The sequence below is a fragment of the Aythya ferina genome, assembly GCF_964211825.1.
Source record: "Aythya ferina genome assembly, chromosome: 10".
In the NCBI taxonomy this organism is placed as follows: Eukaryota; Metazoa; Chordata; class Aves; order Anseriformes; family Anatidae; genus Aythya; species Aythya ferina.
This window is the reverse complement of record NC_140306.1, coordinates 15,817,207-15,829,925: the sequence shown is the minus strand read 5'-3', so window position 1 is coordinate 15,829,925 and position 12,719 is coordinate 15,817,207. Positions and strand designations below refer to the sequence as shown.

The following is a 12,719-nucleotide window of genomic DNA, read 5'->3' as shown; positions in this document are numbered from 1 at the left end:
TGTGGCTTTTGTTGCTGTTGGTGTTGTTTTATTTTTAAACCACTCAGATCCTCCTGAAGAAGCAAGGATGAGAGGTTCAGACCCATGCAGGTAGGGACCAGCTTCCTTCCCTCATTCCGAGGCACCACTACACACGAGAAGGGAGAACAAGGCGACACCAAGCACACGAACACTTCCGCCCTGGCCTCTCGCAATCCCAGCACTTCTGTCTCAGCCCCCATTCACATCCCCTTTGCCACAACCAAATCACCATCCCTCCCCCTGACCTTTATACACAGTAAACACGAACCGAAGAGATACAGAATGAAGGCAGGACAGTTAAAATAAAATTCAGTATCTTAATGATGCTGCTGTTTCATTCACACAAACCTGAGAATGACTGACAACGGATCACAAGCAGGATGATTAATCATGCAAGCACGTCCTGTTTGCAAGGGGCACAGCGCAACAATCAGCATCTAAACACTATTTTAGATACTCCCATTTTCCAAGAGTTCACCAGCTATCTATACAGGAAAAAAATACATCTGCTTTACTTTCACTGTATCCTAAAGTTTTTGCCTCTTGTTGAAAGGAGAATTGACACACTCAGCAAGCACTCCGAGTTTCTGGCAGACTTCCTCATCTTCCACGTCTTCAAAGATATCACAATTGCATCACTGCTGACCCATTACGCCTTCTGATTCCTATTGTTCAGTGACTGCATTTTTTTTTTTGAGTTGCCTTTTTCAGAGCTTAAATTTAGACAGGAAACAAAATCATGTGCTTTTTTCTTGTAGTCAGAGTATCTTTTAAAAGTATCTCATATAAAGAGACAGGAGAGCCACAGAAATGTCCCTCCTGAGTTTGAGGAGGCCGTGATACTTCCAGCATTTTCCTCAGGCTGACGTTTGTTAACGTCTTTTACATTCAATGTGTGTTTAAAACCCAGTAAAGATATATCAAACAAACACAGTATTTTTGATCGTTCTTTCATACGTATAGAAAAATAAACGGTTTTCAGGATTCAGCTCATACAGCTTGTAGTTTTTTCTACATAAATACCACCCTTTAGCCTTTTAGCTCTAAAACCTTTAGATCCATGCAACACCAAGGGCATTTTGGGGCACAGCGGTGGCAGCACTCAGACTCAGTCACAGAACCCTGAAGCCCCGAAGCGGCCCCGAGCCAGGTCAGGCACGGCCCCAGCTCCTCCGAGGGCCGCTCGGGGCCGAGCCCGGCGCTGTGAGGTGACAGCAGCGCCGTGGGCAGCCTCCGCTTCGCCTCACGATGCTGCCGGCAAACGGGCCCGGCTCCGTTTGTTTCTTTACGGAGAAAAACGGAGAAGAAAAACAAAAAAAAAAGGTGCGCGGAGGCACGGGGCCGGCGGGACCCGTTCCCCTTCCCCCCCCCCCCCGAGGGCGCCAGACCCCGCGGACGCCCAGGGGAGCGCGGTCCCTGCCGGGGCTGCCTTCTGTCGCGCCCATATCGCGACACGACAGGCGGGTAACTGCCAGCGCGTCCCCCCAGCCGTCTCCACGCTGCCACCGCTGCCCCGGCTAAGGAAAGGCCCGGCCCGCCCCCCCCTTCCCTCCCCTCACGCGGGGCCCGGCGGCGGGGGAGGGGCGCTCGGGCCCCGCCGCGCAAGGGCCGCACCTGGCAGTGCGAGACGACGAGGCTCTGGTTGCCCTCCCCGTGGTACTTCCATTCATTCTCGTCCATCTTCTCCACTTCCATGCCCGGCCCGGGCCGCCCCGCCGCGCCCCGCGGGGACGGTGCCTGCCGCCGGCCCGCCGCCCTCACGCCGCCACCATGGCGGCTGCGCGCCGCCCGCCGCGCGGGAAGGGCCGCCCGCCACCGCCCCGCCCCGCCGCCATCTTCGGGCCGGCCGCCTCAGCGCCCCCGAGCCCGCCCACAGCCTCCGTTGCTCCCTCAGTGTTGTCCCCCCCCGGGTTTGACTACAAAGAACAAAACTTCAATTGCCATTTAAAATTTACCTCTAACAGCTTACAGTTTTTCCCTTTTCTTTCTTCCTGAGGAAGGTACTCCATAACAGTAACCTTGCAAGCAGGTGTTACCTTCTGATGCCCTCGTATAACAAACACGCTATTTGAGTAGCGCCCAACTACGATTTACACAGTCTTTAAGAAGTTAAAGCAAAGAAGATTATGCTTTTCTTTTTTATTAAAAAAAAAAAAAGATGAACAGAAGGCTGAAAATAAAACCTTCAAAAATCTGCCAAAAGTCCTTGATTTTTTGTGTTGTGCTGTCACTTAAATAATTTATAACCTAATTTCAACTAGATTCTTGAAAAATAAATGGAGTCTAAAGAATACATGCTTCATTTTTGCCAAAAATGTGGATTGATATGCACTTGTCCTTTTATTTAACAATATGCTATAGACTTGTATGAAAAAGGAAATGTGAATACCTGATTCCTTTGGCCATTTAATAAAGACCAAAATAACGTCACAGGAGGAATGTTTAAAGTATGTTTGTCACCTTGCATGTTTGCTAAGTTCCATTATGTTGTGTAATAACAAACAGATACATAAAAAAAAAAAGAGAAAAAAAAGTGTTATCCCATCTTATCCAAACGTGGTAGAAGAATTTCATTCAAGGTTACATACAAAACTTTCAGTGGAAGCATTATTCCACAATTAATGTACATCAGAGACATAGGATATGAACACTTAATAGGTTTACATGAATAAAGACAAATATGTTGACTTGTAGTGGCAGAAGTAATTTGTCTTAATTGAATCAACTTGTAATACTAGAATTTCTTTAAAGTTTTCATACCTCTAAAAAGTACACGGCTACACAGAAAAATAAAGTAGAAGTTGAGTGCAAGGGTGAAAAAAAAAAAAAAAACAGTAAAACAAAACAAAAACCAGAAAACACGTAAGCTTTAATGCAATCACTGTCTCCAGAAAGTGACTTCACCTCTTCCTCCCACATCTCATGGCACACAATTACCACTTTGCTACATTGCAGGGGGGTTCTGAAAATTCATTGGTGAAACTTTGAAATTAGAGGGACAAAAATTCAATAACATATTTCTCTCTACGTTATCAGCTTTTAAGTGTTACTTATTTTAGATACTATCTACAACACACACAAACTTAAGTATCTTAGGCTTCTGTGCTGTTAATGATGTTAAAGTGTTACTTAACTGGAATTCCTCCAGCATAGTCTTGCGGTATAAGTACAGCTTGTGTAGACATACCTGGATTAGTCTTAATTAGCTACCTTGGGGACTAGCACAGAGCTCAGTGAGCTTCAAAATCCATCTGAGGATCTCAGTAGATAATCAGGTGCTTGTGGTATTTTAGTATGTAAATAAGCTATGTTAAAACTGCATCAGGATTGTGTAGGGTAATCATACCTCCAGTTCTGCAGCTTCCCTTAATCCCCTCACCTTTTTCTTTTTGATGGTGTTTGAAAGCATCAGGAGAACACCACAGGCTTAAGAATACATTTCCATTTTCCGGATTCTACAACTGTACCAGGTGGCTCTCTTGAGCTGTGTGTCACAGTTCTTCTTTCCTAGGTCTCTACACTGTCAGGGATACAAAAAACACTAACCTTAAATACAGCCTTTAAATCAGTGACCTCAGTATACTGAGTATATTGAGGTCACTGTGCAAATAGTCAAATGTGCAAATAGTCTCATGTGCAAATAGTCTCAATGCAAGATAAATAAAAGACTTTCCTACAAAATAAAATACAAGAACACTGATCATACGACATTCTTATAAGCTAATAAAATACTATCATGTAAAGCTAGTCAAACATTTGCAGCTAGGAGAAGACAGCCTTCCTGCCTCTTTATGTAAAGGCAAACAATACGTTAGCTAATGTAAATTTTCTTCCCAGTTTATTGTCTATCATCCCATGCTTGTAGTGGTATGTTTTTGTTTAAATTTGGTTTAAACTATGGAACTAACCACCAACTTCACATCTTTAGTTTATTGATCTCAGCTCTCCTGGATTATCCCCGGTACACAGATCTTTCTCAGCCCACCACAACATGACTTCTCTCCCACCAGCAGACTTCGGCTCTCAGCTTTTGTCACGTCCTTTCCCCAGTCATGCCACAGAATTACCAGCGTGGGACTCGCACACATGCAGTCTTTTATATACCTTGTCAATTTACCAAGGAATAAGAATTAAATAGTTAAAAATGGTCTTATTTAGTCTGAGGCTAAAACAACAGCAGGCAAGTGTTTTGCATTAATATTCTGATGGCTAAGCAAAGTTCATTAAATCCAGGTATCAGGGAAAACAGCATTACTGAGACTCATAATAAAGTCAGATGCCAATAACATAAATGTCTTGTAAGCTTATGAGAAGGATTTTTGTTGTAAGTTGCATCTTGGTTCTGCAGGTCACCAAAAAGAAAGAATTCTGTAAAAAGATTATTCTGTTATTTTTGAAAAGGGATAAACATGACACAGAAGATCCTATCCTGTGACCAAGAAACATCTGCCTGAAGAAATTATTTAAAAATCAAAAATTCCAGACAAAGTCCAAGGAAGTTGAATAAACGTAACACTAAAATTCTTTTTCTTAAATTAAAATTAATTCAAAAGATGCAATTATGTTTAATGAAGGTTACCTGACAGTTTTATATTACACTCAAGCCATCCATAATGGCGCATACTGATGGAACTTACACCTCATTACAGTTCTAAAGCTTTACCTTTTTTATCTGGATTATGCTGCTGCATAATCTCCATGCCTTATTTATCTCTTGAAGCCATGATTGATCTACGTAATTTCATGCATACACCAGAAATCCAGAAAACCTTATGCTTCAGTTGTCATTTCACCATCTCACAATCTGAGCAGCATTGACCCAAAGCAGGGGGGAATAAAGGTGACTAACATGTAGTTTGATGGGTGGGAGGTGTTTGGTGTTGTGTTTTTATATTTATTTATTTAGAAATCATACCTGGTACTTCCAACCATAAGAAATATTTTATTTTACTCACTAAGGAAGTTGATGGCTTTGGGAATAAGTATGTAGCAAGAAAAGGCGACAAGGTCAACAACATAGACATTGTTAACCACCAAGAGCTTGCACACACTTACCCAGCCAGCAGTATCTGCAGCTGTGAGTCAACAGGCATAACTACTGCGAGGTTACATTGCTAGGGGCTGGTGAAGGAGGAAATGAAGTTAAAGACCCAGAGCACAGATTCATTTCTTCTCTATATAGTATATAAAATGCAGATGAGTTGTCAGAACAGTTGAGATTTTTATATACAGGCAAGATCCCTAACACTGTTTTCCATGGGTAAGAGTCCTGTGTGTTCACTGAGAGGGGGAAAAAAATTAAAAGAAGACATCAACAAAACATTACAAATGAGCCAGGATAGGGGAATGGATATACATCATGGTGAATTTTTTGGATGAGTAAGAGAAAATAAACGGAGAAGGAGATTAACTAGAAACTGCAGGAGGCCTTTAAGCAGAACATTATGGTGAAACCCTAGTAGCTTTGATAAGGTATTAAATCAGAATGGAACACGACCAATCCCATCTAAGCACCTCCTTACAGTCTGCTCTTACAGCATTTAATCCTGAGGGCAAGGAAGGAAAGATGAAGGGATAAAGAGCTTTTAGGGCTCGCCTGGTATGAAGTGACATACCTGCAACTGGAAAACAAAACGTTCCTTACAAGAAGAGGTAAAAGCCAACTACCAGAGCTGTGCGTAAGTATGAGTTTTTGATGCTTTTGTGACAGAGCAACACTTCTTAGGGCAGGTGCTGTGTGTCAAACTATCAGCACCCATCAGACATCCTTGTGCAACATGCGACTGCCCCTGGGCAGCACCCCATGGGCTGACATCACCTGCACAACCTCTTGTGCTTAGCCCTTGGGCCTGGCAGTGGTTAGGAAAGGACATCTTAATTTTTTTTTTTTTTTTTTTGTTTAAGTCCTGTATGACCATCTTTAAATAGGCAAGGGAATACACTGACTTACCTAGTTTTTAGCTCCAGCACTACTGTGCAGCTATGCCCTTTTGTGAAAAACCTCAAAACCTCCCCAGGTTGAACTCCTGGTTCACGAAGTACAAGGTCTCCAGAAGATTAACTACACGTTGACATAAACTGGTCCCACCTTACATTTCAGCTTGCACCCCACAATGCCAAGCTGTGTGACAATACCAAGAGATGGCACAGAAGGATCACAATGTAGTTTTTTTATTGATGAATCCTCCTGACACAGCCAAATACTTCAAAATACAATGCCTCAGCTTCACAGGTACCAGAGTGTTATTGACTGGTGGAGCGATCGCTGTATTCACACAGCAGCACCTAAGACAAATGCTTCGCCCCCCCCAGTCTGGACATACATTGCTGTCCCCTCTTTGCATTGTTCTTAGTCCTTTTACACCCATATGGCAAGGCAGAGCAAATGATTCATCCAACGAATGGTCAGATTGTCTCAGATTGCTTTTTTCTTATTATGTTTTAATTCATTCAGCAAACCGCTATGCCACTACACAGCCACATAAACCCTCCAGCTCTCATCAAGCAGCAATGGGAACGCAACCAAAAGTGGTGGCGAGTGCAGGATTAGCCATTTGTTAGACCTGATTAAGCTGATGATAAAACTGGACTTTTGGCCACACTGCAGAGCCTCCCAGCGAGGTGATTTGGGGGGGGTGTGGGGGGGGAAATTTCAAGGAAAGAGCAGGGGGGAAAGCACAGAATGAGCAGATTTCTGGGTGTGCTCTGAAAACGAGCAGGGAGCACATCACCTGCCTTGGGAGCACAAGCCACATCACTCAGGCAGTCCACGAGCTGCCATTTGCAGTGCTCCGCCTCCCCAGGAAAAAAAAAGGCTTCTGCCATCCCTTTATTGCCAGACCTACCTGTTCTGGACCTGTGTTATCACAGTATCAGCGATAGCACGTTCTACTTAAATGCTTTATTGATTTAAAATAGCAATTGCTAAGAGAACTGTAGATTGTTACCTTTAAGTGCAATGAAGTGGGTATTTATCAAGTGATTAGGAAATCTTTCTGATGAAATGCTTGGCAAAAGCAAGTGTAAAACAATAAAAATAAGAACTGCAATGGATATGAAAGTATTTCCCTTGGAACAAAAGTGAATAGTAAGGGTGCATCTCACATCTTTCCCACAAGTTTCTAGACAAAAAGTAAACCTAAGATACTCTCAAACCTAAGAGCTCTTCCTAACCGTGACAAGAAAAGGAATACCCCAAAATATATGATCTTCTAAAAAGTTTACACTTAAACAGAAACAGGCCCAAAGAACAGTGAAGCCCCTTCTCACGCAAGGCTTGGTACCTTGGAAGGCACCAGTCAACATAGTATGGATGTACAAATTCCAAAAATATTTCCACTTAGTGGTTGATTTTGAAGCTATTTCATTTTGAGACATTAAGAGTGCAGAGAAGAGACAAGAAAGCATATTTAGAGTAGACTTAATTTTAATTTAACTAGGGAGATTGGTGAAAGTTATACTGACAGCTATCAGAAAGTTACTTGTAAAGTGTTAGAGTGATTCTGCTAGCCAGCCAAAAAGAAACAGAGCAGAAGCACTTCAGTGGTGAGAATTGTTCTCCAGCCAGAAATAATCATCTGGAAAGAGGAGATAATCTGACAAAAGCAAGCAAAGTAACAAAAACTAAGAAAAAAATCCTGTTACTTGATTCATGAGACCCCAGGAGCAGTAAGGAAATCCGTCAGTAGCAGCCAGGCCAGCCTCAGAAGCACTGCTCACAAGGTGGTACAGTAACCGCTCGTGTTTATCAAACATATTTCCAATTTCTTACTCTGCACAGCAACAAGGAAGTAGGAGCCATTCACTTGACCTCCGGTACTTCTGGTTGTGGAGGAAGAAAAGCAGCACTGCCAATAAAAATGAAAGATTCCAATCGTTCTTCCGTAAGGACTCAATTATCAATATTTTGTTCAACTGCTTTTCTAGGGTTTTGCAGGATTGCAAAAAGCAATGGGAAACAGCCTCATCTGCTGGTTCGGGGTGATACAGCCAGGTGCCTACACAAAGCCTAGCACTCCTCCCCCTTGTACCTCCCATGCCTCAAAGTCACCTTTTGTTGTTGTTGTTGTTGCACTGTGTAACAGAGCAGCAGCAAAAAAAAAAATCTGCCCACACTCCTCATATGGCTGGGGACATCTCAGATGATCAATTAAAAGGAGAAGCTCTGGGTCTGCTTTCTACCTCCTGTTTACTTGTAGACAAAGTCTGAAGGTGAGATTGCTCAACACCTCCCTTTATTTAGTTCTGCTGTGTGTCTTGGGATTTTGCTGGAATATCGTGATGGTCCTGATCAGATCTTCCATGGGACTACTTGCTTCAGACAAGTGCTTGATAGAGACCTTTGCTGCTGTTAAGTTAATTTCAAAAACTGAGAAAAAGAATATTCCGATTTATCTCATTGAAGGTTAGATGTAACAGCACTTTTTATTAAGAAGTCTGTACACTGAAAAAATCATAGGACAGCAGCAACTAGCACAGGATAACTTCACCACCATGAAGCTAAGGATACATCTTTTGCTGCCTTTTTAGTCTCAATTGTATTAAAATTTAAGCTTCTGCTAAGGTATGCACATAATTTTAATGTTGAAATGAGATAATTTCTGAATGACCGACTTCAGTCCCAGTTTTCTTACAAAATCCATTAAAAACCAGCCATATGAGCTGCACGCACTCCTCAGACATCCCATCTCCCCTATAAGCCCTTCCCAGCCCTCGTGCTTCTCAGTGACCTTGGATCTACAGATGAGGCTGACGAGGTGCAGCTGTGAGCAGCCACATTGGGGCCTTAAGACATAAGACACTGCTGTGTCTTATGCACAGGCGTGCTCACCGCCGAGCCAGGGGATTGCCACACGTAAGGACTGAACCAATCCTCCTGGGGTCTCTTCATCAAGCCACGTTATGTCACTGGTCCCAACTGGTCTAAAGTTAATAGTATTTCCAAATGAATCATTTAATTTTGCTGAAGTTAAAGCTTTGATGTCTACCATTAGTTCATTATCCTGATTGCAGGAAGGATTTTAAAGTACACGGGTCACTAAAGTTACTTACCTTACCTCAGCATCACAGCTCCATACCTCCTTTAAACAGGACTGATCTCATTTTCAAAGGACTGATCGGTTCCAGGTCCCATCCAAAGCAGAAGGCTTTGCATTCACTGAACACTTCAGAAAGTCAGGCCGTGCTATTTTAATGTCTGTGCTCAGATGGGAGAGCTCAGACAGAGATGCATAGGAAGAGGTTAAAAGTAGACAGAAACAAACTTCAATAGGAACGAGCAAGCAGATGGTACTTATGAAGATGCACTTAAACTGCAAGAAAAGGAAACAGAAGCAAATAAAAGAGAACAAGGAATGCACAGAATATCAAAGCCCATAAGCCTGAACTGTTATTTTCGCACGCAAATTGCATTTCAGAGATTAGTCCTAGAAGACCATTAATTATGGTGTGAAAAGCCATACCATGGCTAACTCTTTATCAAGGGCACTGCAATAATTAGATAGAGTTGTATAAAGAGGCTTTACAGGAGATTTTTCAAGAGACTAGATCCATATTGATCCAGTGGGGAAAAAAAAATACGATTTCAGGAATAACCTGTATTACCTGCCAAAATACAGCCACCACAAGCGACTCAAGCAATTATTCAAGGGAAAAAAAATAGATAAAATAACAACACAGCATAACCAGCACTTACCTGTGCTCTGTGTAGCCATAGGAGCTGTGTGTACGTTAACCCTCTTGGACATCGCAGCATCTCAGAGAGGTTTAACAATGTTTTAGTGGAATATCCTCATACAAGGACCCCTCAAAGACCAAAGGCAGAGGACAAAGGTATGATCTTGCCCTCTCAGCTTCTAGCTTTCCCTCAAATCACACACCCAGTATTCAGTTTGTGAACATTTCCCAAGGGCCCTGCTGAATTTAGAGAAGAGTCTGAACCTCCTGGTCAGTTTTACTCCCGTCTCTATACCCACTGCCCCTCTCTGAGCATCATTTTGCCACATTTAACTCTTTCTGTAGGGCATCCTTTTCCAGAGGGACAACCCCACGTTCCAACCAAATGCCAAATATTTCTGCTTACATGCCATCACTTTCCTAACAATGGATTTTAGAAGTGATGCTTCATCTCACAAAGATGGCTTACTTAATGACCAGTGAGATATGAACATTTTTACTTCTGCTGGAGTATTCTACTTGCAATACTGTATTTGCGAAAGCATGCTGTGGCTTTTAGTTATTTTTCTGAATATAGAATTCCTGGCACATTTAATAAATCAGAATACAAATACATTACAGTAAATGACGTGCATAGCAAAATAAAGGCTTGCTTTAATGGAAGAAGAAATTGTGAATCGTTTTCCATCCTTCCCTTTGTGACCGTTGTCCTTCATTATCTCCCAAAGCATGTTCTTCATAATTCAATATGGAATAGTCTAATACAATACAGAAATCTAAGCCAGAGATCAAATTGAAGAATATTCCAAGGATCATTGCTTGAACAGTAGCACCTAAGTTACTATTAGAAGAACAGGCGTTTCCAGAGCTTTCACGGAAAATGGCTTAATAAACCTGCTGTCAAATGTCTTCCCCATTTCAGTGCCTGTTCAATCCATAAAACAGGATTGTTTCATTCAATTCTGCTCATTCAATCTATCCCCATGACACAGCAAAGATGAACCAAAGAATCGCTCTTCAGGACAAGCAATTTAGGTGCTTCCCTGCTTCCAAGAAGAGGCTTTGCATCTCTGTTAAGCCATGGCTCTTGGGACAGGGACCTGCTGCCACCTAGGAGCACACAACCCACCACTTTTACTGCCCTGTGATGGTCTGAAGCATCAGCAGAATAGCAGCTCCTTCTAAGGTAGTAGAGAAGGCGGAGAGCAGAAAGTTAAGACCCCTTACTGAGATGCGATTCTCTTCTGCTCTTTACTGATATTGTTCTTTTCTCTTCCAATTACGCCAAAACAAACCTTTTATATCCATTTGCTCCATCCTACCTCTTTTCAGATGCTTCGAGAGGCATTCTCTACCTATAAATGCAGCCATTCAAGTCCAGTATTCTTTACACCAAACCAGACAGGCAACAAAATAACAGCTTACTTTATGCGGAAGTTAAGTTTAAAACAAGTTTTGTCTGTAGTTTGTCTAGGTTATCACCTGCAAAACCAAACATTTACATCTGCAAGAGAAATCAGAGGAAAGGGGAAGGAGAATCCCTTTCTCTGACTCTAGCTGGGACCAGCTGACAGGTATTTGCTTCATCTGTTCCCCAAAAAAACTCATTGATGGATATTCTGGGAAATACCTTCCAGTGCACAGCTATGCTGAGCTGATGACTAATTTAAGTCTGCTTTGTTGCAGTAAATATCCATTAAATATCCATTCTTTCTCTAGCCAAGCGACCATGGATAAAGGGAACATTTCCATTCTAAATGTTTATTAAAAAATAAATAAAAGCTGCTTTTCCTGCCTATGGTTTGACTTTCCTACCCCCATGATAGACAAAAAACAGACTTCCAAAAACAGTCTTCCAAAGCAGGAAGTCCTCAGAAGTTATATGGAAAGTTATCAATAGAAAAAGTTGCTCTACCATTCCCACAAACAGATAGGCACGTCCACGTACGTATTAGGAGTAAGGAGAAGTGACAGCAAACTTCCACAAACACCATGCTGCTCTTTTAGACCACAGTGCATGATATAATGCTAATTGCCCTTCCTTGCTCTCAGATTTTCAGGCATACTCCTGTATTACTGCCAGCATAAAATACAATCTTTATTTTGGTAGAAGTGACCCTTCTGCTGCTGCCAGTTTCCTAAAGCAATCATTTCCAACACTGTGTCTACAGTAAAAGCAGTGTTACTGATGAATCGGTTAGCTGAAAACATCCATAGGGCTCCCATCATATGAATGGGGAGAGTATGTAATTATGTGAAAGAACATCAATATACTGCTTTATTCTTCCTTTTATATGGAGATGTCCACAAAGGCACCAAGTGGATTACATACAATATCATGGAACCCTCTTTGGACCCTCTTCCAAGAAGTCGACACAAAGGTGCACACAATAGCTCTGTAACAAAGCATCAAGGCTGAACAAAGATTGTTTAAGACAATCATTAAAAGCAAGTGCTGCTTTCTCTTCCTTTAAAGGGGGCAAACACCTTTAGATTTTGTATGCAGGTTTATATATATATATATATTATATATATATATATTTTTATATATATATATATATATATATGTATATATATATATATATATTTTTTTTTTTTTTTTTACAGCATAGCAAAACATTTATCAGAACAAACGATGCCAGCCCACAAAGAACTCCTTACACATTCTATATAATAATCTCTGTAGATGATAGACCTACCATTCCCCAGGGAAAACATTCAACAGTTACTGAAAAGTGTTGTTAGGACATGATAAAAGCCATCAAGGACGTGACACAGCAAGACGGGAAAGAAGAATACTAGCAAGCCCACAGCCTTGTGAATACAGACATGAAAACAACACTTGAGATTGGGGGGGGGAAGGTACACACAAAAGCATCAAATGGCAACCAAAGATTTAAACATACCTGGGGTAAAGAGTTCAAAAGTCGGAAATTAAGCATAAGGCTCAGAGGAGTCAATTCTATTCCAAACTTTTTTCATGCTAAAAAAATAAAATAAAATAAAATCAAAGAATCTATTTT

The 12,719-nt window shown here is 41.7% G+C and overlaps 1 protein-coding gene across 1 annotated transcript in view; it reads right to left on the bottom strand.

Moving 5' to 3' along the window:
- IPPK (inositol-pentakisphosphate 2-kinase) overlaps nt 1-1,786 on the bottom strand; it is a 29,911-nt gene extending 28,125 nt beyond the window's left edge. Inside the window, exon 1 of the mRNA XM_084531489.1 lies at nt 1,636-1,786. Coding sequence (XP_084387615.1) covers nt 1,636-1,716 — 81 coding nt within the window. The 5' untranslated portion in view covers nt 1,717-1,786. The remainder of the gene's footprint in view (nt 1-1,635) is intronic.
- Between the last annotated feature and the right edge of the window lie 10,933 nt (nt 1,787-12,719).